Raw genomic sequence first — 9220 nt, 5'->3', positions numbered from 1 at the left:
AGCCTGTGCACTTCTCCTCCTCAAACCTGTGTACCTGGTCAAGGGGAGGCCTTTTGTGAGGGTGGAAGCAACTCTAGCAATAAGGGGTTTGCTTGTTGGTGGGCGCCGCTTATCTTTCCTCCTGACCCCCTTGTTGATTGTTGATGGAGCTGGCTTCAGCTTCTTGTCTACAGAGGAAACACAGGTAGTGGCTTAGTCTAACACATTACACAAAGGGAAATTGCTATATTCAAACACACAAATGTGAATTTAAGAGTACTCACCTTTGGGGGGGTGTCTGTTCAGAACTGGGGGCCAACGTGGACGGCTGAATTTCAAGTTTGGGGGATGAGAGGATGGACCTTTCTTGTCTACAGAAGGACAAAAGGGCATTAGTGTCTTAATGAACACACCACACAATATATTGCTATATTTAAACATGATTGTTATTTGAACGAACGCATTCACTTTTGGGGTAATTTATTGTTTTGCTTTTCATTAACTGAAGTTGTATTGATTGGTTATTGTTTGGTTTGTTTAAGATGAACAAAATATATGGAATAAAACATATTTAGATTTAAAAATAAAAAAATTAAGAACTCACCTTTGGGGAAACGCCTGTTCAGAACTGGAGGCCACCACGTCGGCAAAATGTCAGGTTTGGAGGTCCGTGTATTTCCCAGCACGCCGCTGGGCTCTCTCCTCTCTTTCCCTCGGCTGCCTTTTTATTCTTTTCAACTCCTGGTGGGCCTTTTGTGCGTTCTTCCTCCGATCCATTTTCAAAAGATGTTGTTGGAAAGCACGCATTCTTGTCCCAGGCAAGGTGTTGAGCTGCCTTATCCAGCCCATGTAGCTGTGAGAATTAGAATTAGCAGATACACTGAAAAGAGTGGATAAATAATCATGTTAAAACAAGTTACCTTCTTTGTTTACGGTCTGTAGAGTTATGGACTGCATCGATAATATTCCCAAAGCCTGGCCTATTGAAAAATGTATCCATCTTGACTAATAGATCTGGGTAAACTGAGACTCTCCCTGAGACTATCCCAAACTTCAACAAGTAAAGGTGTGCAGCAACCAATCAGAGATTAGTGGGCGTCACAAGGGGCACTGGGGGATGGGCGGGTTTGACTCCCTGCTGTCACCTGTAGTATCTGCTGGTCATCTCAAATCTCTGAGTAGAACTTGACTGTATTATTGTTTGTGTGTTACAACTCTGTAAACAGTGTGTTTATTGACTAAGAAAATGATGACAGATTTACTTGTCTTTATATTTGTTGAACTTTAAAGAGAGTGTATGACAATAAATCAAAATGAATTTCAAGGGAGAAAAAGTGCTTGCATTCAATTATTATTTATTTCACAAGGAATGTCACATGTGAAAAAAACAAGCATAATGTCCCCTACACCTACTGTACAAGTTAAGATGATTTGAAATGAGCTAAATGTACAAGAGATTAACAATGAATGTTTTAAAAAATAAACAAACAACAAAGAACATCTACAAAAACTACTTTACAATTGACACACCAATCAGTCAGTCAGTCAGAGTTTACTGGCCTTGGCTAGCACCATGCTGGGCCCTCATGAGTGCCAGCCACTCCTCCACAGTTTGGCCACCAGAGGTAGCGGCACAGAATCTCACAGAATCATACATACTGTGTCCAAACTCTGCAGTTTTCGGCTTGCCACATTTAGAGCACTTATAGCCTTCGTATGGCTTGTGCGCTCTGACTTTAATGCCAGACTCCAGCTTCTTCTTCCTTCTCCATTCAGTGGTCCTGGAGACCTTGGGTCCACCAGCAGCAGGAGGGGGAAGAGGAGTGGAGGTCGAGGGCAGGTCTTGGGAGACTGGCGTTATAGGAAGGGAGGTGGTAGGCAGACTGGGTGGCGGTAGAGGTGGCAGTGGCTGACAAGTGTCTGCTCTGCCACGCTGTGTAGCCTGCCCCGTTCTGTCCTCTGGCAGCTGGTAGGTGCTGCTGGTTGATGGGGCTGGCAGCGGTGAAGTGCTCCAGACTGCAGTGTGGAAGGGGCCTGACTCCTCCCTCTCTGCAGTCATGCTGTCACGGTTCTGGTGCAGGGCCACTCTCTCCATAGAAGATATCCATTTGTTGTACCTGTGTGAAAAACGTGAAATATGTTTACTGTTATCAGGAACACTGTCAACCAGTGAACTACACATAAAATATACCAAAATATATTTTTTAAACTTACCACTGTGTCAAGGTCAGCTTGTTGACCTGGAACAGTTGCAGCCTTGTGTGGGTATTGAGGTTTGGGCTGCCCAGCACCATGGTCCTGATTCTCCTGTAGTCCCCCAGGATAGCAGCCCACCTGTTGACCCGGTTACCAAGAACCGTCTTGCCAGCAGGGTGTTTGTGGCACAGCTCCACAAAAATGGCCTCCACTGTCCTGCTGGTGTTGGGCCACTGAGCAGGTCCAGAGCCTTGGCCAAGCAGGGAGCTGAAGGTAGATTAAGTTAACAAAAGGAAACATCACGTTAATGAGAAATACACTTATGTCTTTATGTGTGTAGTGAGTTTAGAACAATGTGCAGTACGTACCGCTTCATACTCTCTTCCCCCGTCACGGTTGAGCTCTTTGAATTGTTGAAGCTCCCTGCAGGACTCGGTCCCGGAACCTCTCGGGGTAGGAGACTGCCGCCTTGTCTCTCTCCGGAAGATTTCCACAGAGAGCCATGATCTCCTCTATTTGCCTATTAGAGATCCATGGCCCCTCCAGCAGCCTCAGCAGACTCTTGGCCAGGAGGACCACGTGCTGGTATCCACTAACCCCATCAGGTCCTATGTACTCCTGGAAATTAGAAGAGTCGTGGGGAAGGGTTGGATTAATAGTCAGATTAATAGTTATGAATGGAAAGAAACTTGAGAGTGAGCTGTTTAGGATGTGGATAGGCACTTACGTCATCCTCCGGGTCCTGACTGGCAGCTGGTGCAGTGTCCATCTCCTCCATAGTGTCATCAGGGGGTGTGACGACAGGTACCTGGGATGGGTTGGGTTGAGTGGGCGGTGGAGCGGCCTTCCTGAGTGGAGCGACTGGTGGGAGATGGTCATCGAGGTCGGGCAAGGACATGGTGGGGTCATCCTCCTCCTCAAGCTCTCTCAGGTCATCCTCCTCTCCCTCTCCTCCCTCAAATAGATCAGGTGTCCCGTCTGGGACATCCGGGTCCTTACCGAGGTTGGACTCCAACCTCTGGTCACCATGGGTCTGGGAGAAGAGATACTCGACCCCAATGAGTTCCCCTTAAACAAAGAAACAACAAAAAAAAGAGAGTTGTACATAAACAGAACTGTACATGTTTTAGTGTGTGTATAATTGTATAATTTAGAAATACATACCAGTGTACTTTGCAGGCCTTGTGTGATCCTTCACAAGACTGCAGCCCAGGAGCTTCTGGCTCAGCTCATTGATGGCGTGCTGGGCTACACCATCATAGCAGTGCAGGGTCTGCTTCTGTCCCCCCCCTCCGCTGCAGCTTCGGCACGGTCCTCATTCCACCGAACCAACCCTTCAAGGAGGTAGGCCTGAAAGTGCTCGGCATACGCACTTGTTCCTATAAATAACGACAACAACAACAATAAATAATAACTCCTCACATGCACACAGTTGTTAACACACAACATGACGTAACAACATGTTCCGGTTTTACATTTAACATACCAGGAATGAAGCGGTTGAGGTGGAGGTGGAAAGACTCCAGGGAGGTGGACTCACGGGCGCAACCTAACACAGGCAGGATGACCCCTCCCTTGGTCACGTCCTTGCCCTTGTTGGTGTAGATGCTGACACCAGGGGGGTCCTGAATACAGACCAGGTGTCGTCTCTGGGTCTGCCAGATGGCCTGCATTCGGTCACGGTCCAGGAGCCGGACGCCCGGGGTGTCTGTGGCATCGATGAAGGTCTCCAGGAGCTCCCCGATGAGACGCTCGGTCTCCTCCGCCCCGCGCGTGCGGCGACGACGACAGTGCCGAGCCATCCCCTTCAGGCTGATCCTCTTCAACACCTGTGCGTCGCTGAGCCCCGTGATGTGGCTCTCCTTGAGCTGACCTCGCTTGGCCTCCAGCAGGCGCTCCACATCATCTGCACACCACACCAACATGCAGGAGGAGAGCCGCCGCAAAAAGAGAGCATACAGAGGATGGCTCTCTGTTGTCACTCCCCGAGCAAAGCGACGTATGAGGTGCCCCACATCCAGCCGGACGATGAGTTCATCCCACTGGCTGAACATGGCTGCCGTCTTCCCCTTTCCCATCAGGGCGCAGCAGTCCCGGTCGACGTAGAGCAGCTTGGGAGGTGCCACTCCAGCTCTACTGTAGCGCTGCTGGAGGCCAGCTGCCATGTCGAGCAGGCCCTCTCCTTCGCTGTCAGTGAGGACCGTAATGAGCACCTGGCCGTACTCATTGCCCACATTTGTGGCCCACGCTGCTGTCCCGTGTGCTGCCCCAGCTAGTTTCTTGGTCACCTGAGGGGAGTCAAACAAACACAGACAGACAAGACAGACAAACACACAGTCATGTCAGTGAGTGGACACAAAGTTTCACAATACATTTATTCATAAAATAAGTCATAATAAATGATTATTCATTTGATTGTCTCTAACTAACTAGTATTATTTCTGGTCAAAACATATTGAATCACCTTCTTGGTTGAATCCATCTTCAGGATGGACCCAAAGATGGAGGTGACTCTGGCCTTGAAGTCCTCCAGCTGGAACAGAACGTCGTAGCCGTGGACAGTCAGGAGCCACTGGGCTGAGGGAACATCCAAAAAGGGAGGAGGAGGTGTTACCCTCAGTGGTGCGGCACCTGGGACTACAAAGTGGTCACAGACGGACAGGTAGTACAGGGTCCGACTCATCCAGGTCAGGCTGTGCTGCTCCCTCAGCTGGTTGTACAGCCTGGTCGCACTGTTCCCCAGTGTCCTCTCTCTCATCAGCCTGACCACCTTCAGGTCACAGGACAGCCTAATACACAGAGACAATTGGGGGGGAAAGGAGGAGAAGAGGGTGAGGAGTGTGTGGAGGGGGGTTCTAGAAACACTTTGATAAGGGAAGGAGGGGCTTGGGAAAGGGTGACTTTGAAACACTTTGCTTTGTTTGGGCAGTTCCTGATAAGAGATCAAAGGTCAGAAAATCAGATCAAAGAGCTCATTAACATTTTAACTGGGCAAAGAGCAAATTAACATGTCAATGGGGCTTTGAAAAATCAAAACCTCAGTGTTGACAAGAACCTACTGACCGCCTCTTTTTCTCACCATGATGCTTTTTTCTGTTTTTCCTCAAAGTGAACAAGAGCTTTGATTTTCAGAGGTGTGAATTACTAACCTGTAAGTCAAGATGGCTGGGAAAATGGAGCGATGACTTGCGTCCAGCTGGTCCAAGATATCCAGCGACCATCCTGCTAGCTTCTTCTTACAGAGGCGGCACTCCAGGTACTCTGTCTCCATAAAATACCAGCCGTCCATGTCAAGCACCCTCCGGACTGTCTTGTACACCCCACAGCCTGTGAGCTTTTGACGCTTGCACCGTGGCTGGGTGCACACAAACTTAAAGGCCCAAAGACGGTAGGGCATCCAGAGGCAGAATGGCCGGAGGAAGTAGGCGGAGGGAGAAGCTGGAGGCTGATGGCTGATGTTAGGAGGCAGAGGAGGGAAGTACCACAGCTCAAGCTGGCTTTTCAGGACACATTTGAGCTGCTTGTTCCTGATGAAAATGGCCTGACTGACCCACTCTTGCTGCTCCTTTGGGAGGGTCTGCTTCCATCCCTCAGGGAGAAGCACCTGCAACAGAGCAGAGAATCAATACATTTCTTTTCCATCCCCACACAACCAAAAGTGAAATGAAATAGCCAAGTCATAGTTGAGGTGAGACGTTTACCTGAGCGTCAGCAGCAGGCTGTAGTGGTCCAGCTGTTGGCTGGGAGGTTGACTGGAGCTGAGGAGGGGCAGTAGGAGCTAGCACAGCAGGGGGCGCGGTGGGAGTGGGAGCANGGAGGAGCTAGCACAGCAGGGGGTGCGGTGGGGGTGGGAGCAGTAGGAACTGCTACAGGAGCACAGGAGTTAGTCTCACAAAATATTTCAGAGAAATAAGTGAAATAATTCAATTAGAATAGAGCTTCAGCTTCAAAACATGTTAACAGCCTGTTGACAGCCAATGCACTTTGGTTTAGTTTTGATCAGTGTTTTCAGTGGTAGAGGTTAGGAATCTAGGTTAAACACAATCTACATTTAAAAGATACAAACAACAGATGTATAGTGGGTAGACATCTACAAGCAAGGAATAGGCCAATCAAAGTGACGCAGACTGAAATACAGGTTGGAATGGTGACAAGACAAGCTACAGTAAACAATTCATTCCACAAAAAGATGAGGAAGGATTTTTCTATGGCAAGCAAAATGGATGCAAAAATGAGAAATTCTACAGTGATTTCTAAGCCCAGCTAGGAGGTGTTTTAACAATTTGACCACTTACCTTACCACTTTAAAGTGTATCCTGTTAATGCTAACAACAACACATAGTTATTAGGGGAAAGGTCATTTCATATGTATATTCTTCTCAACAGAAATAAACAATAACGTGCCATAACATAGAGTACCTTGGTCAAAACCCACGCAGATAGACAGCAACTCCTGATCTGATGGCTCGGCAGCTAAGAAACACAGACAAACATAATGACACAGTTATATTGTCAACTGCTACACTGTTTGATTTACTGTTTGATTGACTTAGATGACTACAGAATATATATTTACATGGATTAGGAGGCGCTAAAGCTGTTGCTGTGTCCTCCTGGTCAGGTCGGGGGGGCAAGGTCCCGTCCCGTACCCTGCGTTCCTCCACTGCCTTCTGGACCTCAGGAAACAGGTTGGTATACCTGTCCGGATGGTTGGGAAAATGTTATAAATTGTATTGTGATTCTGACTGATTTCACGTTTTTGTAATTTTATAAGAAATTACAACTATTTAAGGAAAAGAGTACCAGTCAAACCGGTCCTTGTTGGCCATTTCAGAAGACGTGTTTGTGTCCCCCATCTCCCTCTCTTGCTGGTGAGAAGCCAAGACCATGACGGCATAGCCGACATCGTGGCTTAGCAGCCACTTGAAGGTTTGACCCCGGTATTTGCCGAACTGGATGGCACTCTCACTGTCCACCAGTCGGCTATCATCCGGGTCACCCCCTCTGGCTACCACACAAGCCTTTGCCTTCTCCTTCACTTGTCGTGGCTTCAGCACCCGGACTACACCTGTACACTCTTCCTCCTGGATGGTCCTGGCAACCCTGGCAGCCTCTTCCGATGCCCTCAGGGTGAGGGCACCAGAGGGCTCCAAGCGGAAAGCAGGGGTGTGAACGTAATCCATTCTTCCTTTCATTAAGAGAGGTTATTCACACACATGTTATTTGTTGACAGCAATACACAGTGGACCACATAGTTACCCTGCTTACAGTAGAGCACATACAGCGTTAAATGACCATTTCATTCTACATATAACGTTAGCCAGCTGGTCCATACAGCGTTAAATGTCCATTTCATTCTACATATAACGTTAGCCAGCTGGCCCATACAGCGTTAAATGTCAATTTCATTCTACATATAACGTTAGCCAGCTGGCCCATACAGCGTTAAATTGCAATTTCATTCTACATATAACGTTAGCTAGCTGGCCCATACAGCGTTAAATGTCCATTTCATTCTACATATAACGTTAGCTAGCTGGCCCATAGCCAGCTAACTATCAATTATTACCGCCCTTTATTACACATTATTAGCTAGCGACAGGTCTCGTTTTCAAGAAAATTGACTGAAACTCACATTAATTCACCTAAAACATCAAATCCTCGACGAAATATAGCTAACGTTACCTTTACGAACACGACTGAAACTCACATTATTTCATCTAAATACCCAAATGGTTCCTGAAATACGTATCAACGACTGAAACTCACCTTAATTCACCGAAATACACAACTGTGTTCCGAAATCCGCGATGAAATATAGCTAACGTTACCTTTACAACTATCTTTCTCACAAGTACTCGGAATGATGGAGAACTAACTGCAAAGAACTTCCCGTTGATTTTGGGGGAGGCGGGACATGAACGACAGACTCTCATGTCGTTCTTTTCTCTCTCCTTTCTCTCTGTTCTTTTCTCTCTCCTTTCTCTCTGTTCTTTTCTCTCTCCTTTCTCTCTGTCTTTTCTCTCTCCTTTCTCTCTGTCTTTCTCTCTCCTTTCTCTCTGTTCTTTTCTCTCTCCTTTCTCTCTGTTCTTTTCTCTCTCCTTTCTCTCTGTTCTTTTCTCTCTCCTTTCTCTGTCTTTTCTCTCTCCTTTCTCTCTGTCTTTCTCTCTCCTTTCTCTCTGTTCTTTTCTCTCTCCTTTCTCTCTGTTCTTTTCTCTCTCCTTTCTCTCTGTTCTTTTCTCTCTCCTTTCTCTCTGTCTTTTCTCAAATTCATTTTTTTTCTCAAATTGAAGCTGCTTTATTGGCATGAAAAACATTGTGGCAACATTGCCAAAGCAACAATGTATACAATCTAAATGTTTGTATTCTGCAAAGTATTTTTATTATCAGTCCGCAGAATGGACCACATATCATTGAACCATGATACCGTGAAATACCAAAGATATACACTATTAGTTCCTGGGAAATACATCCTTGTTTCTATCGCTTCTAGCATATTTATTGTGACCCCATTCCTGAAAGCTCACCCTTCCAGGAACACATATGTTTGTTCCCCCTCAACGTAGACCCTTTATAACAATCACATATGTTTGGACTTTGTCTGGATTTAGGACTAGCAGAGGACACCTATAAACCATAAAAGCAAGGGGGTCACAGTTGAGAAAATTGGCTAAATAATGAAAAATAATCTAATCAACAATTACATAATATGCAATTAACTATTGACTTTTTCATTTGTAAATCATTATTATAATGCAAATGAAACCTAGAGTTGGGTTTATATAGCCATGGAGGGAATGAGAAAAGTTGTATATGTATTAGGTTGTGAAGATCTTAGATTACATGTAAAACAAAACGACTCAACGCTGAACTAAATCAAAATATGTCTACAACTCACAAGTTATTAAAAATGTGTAAGACATTGAAATACATAATATATGTACCCCATCTCAATATTCCCTAGACACATATTCTGAACTTTTAAACAAAATTGTAAACTCGTTACACATACTTATGCTACTTTCACATAATACAATGTCAATGT

At 46.1% G+C, this 9220-nt stretch overlaps 2 protein-coding genes across 4 annotated transcripts; both read right to left on the bottom strand.

Annotated features, from left to right (window-relative positions):
• Window positions 1–1322: 1322 nt before the first annotated feature.
• LOC129839271 (uncharacterized) lies at window positions 1323–3073 on the bottom strand. Its single transcript, XM_055906580.1, has 4 exons — window positions 2903–3073; window positions 2570–2793; window positions 2194–2442; window positions 1323–2096 (listed from the first exon to the last, which is right to left on the bottom strand). The coding sequence occupies exons 1-4, from the start codon at window positions 3071–3073 to the stop codon at window positions 1532–1534; spliced, it is 1209 nt and encodes a 402-aa protein (XP_055762555.1). The 3' UTR covers window positions 1323–1531.
• LOC129839578 (uncharacterized) lies at window positions 2979–8104 on the bottom strand. 3 transcript variants are annotated; one of them, XM_055907108.1, is made up of 11 exons: window positions 7945–8104; window positions 6979–7363; window positions 6752–6873; window positions 6595–6648; window positions 6471–6500; window positions 5877–6041; window positions 5325–5779; window positions 4640–4964; window positions 3662–4463; window positions 3340–3554; window positions 2979–3243 (listed from the first exon to the last, which is right to left on the bottom strand). In XM_055907108.1, the coding sequence occupies exons 7-10, from the start codon at window positions 5570–5572 to the stop codon at window positions 3424–3426; spliced, it is 1506 nt and encodes a 501-aa protein (XP_055763083.1). In that variant the 5' UTR covers window positions 5573–5779; window positions 5877–6041; window positions 6471–6500; window positions 6595–6648; window positions 6752–6873; window positions 6979–7363; window positions 7945–8104; the 3' UTR covers window positions 2979–3243; window positions 3340–3423. The 3 variants fall into 3 exon arrangements, with proteins under 3 accessions (XP_055763083.1, XP_055763084.1, XP_055763082.1); XM_055907109.1 differs by having other exon boundaries at window positions 6471–6648; XM_055907107.1 differs by having other exon boundaries at window positions 5877–6500.
• Between the last annotated feature and the right edge of the window lie 1116 nt (window positions 8105–9220).

This window comes from Salvelinus fontinalis, chromosome 40, assembly GCF_029448725.1.
Source record: "Salvelinus fontinalis isolate EN_2023a chromosome 40, ASM2944872v1, whole genome shotgun sequence".
Classification (NCBI taxonomy): domain Eukaryota; kingdom Metazoa; phylum Chordata; class Actinopteri; order Salmoniformes; family Salmonidae; genus Salvelinus; species Salvelinus fontinalis.
The sequence above is the reverse complement of the archived record's forward strand: the minus strand, read 5'-3'. Positions and strand labels throughout refer to the sequence as shown.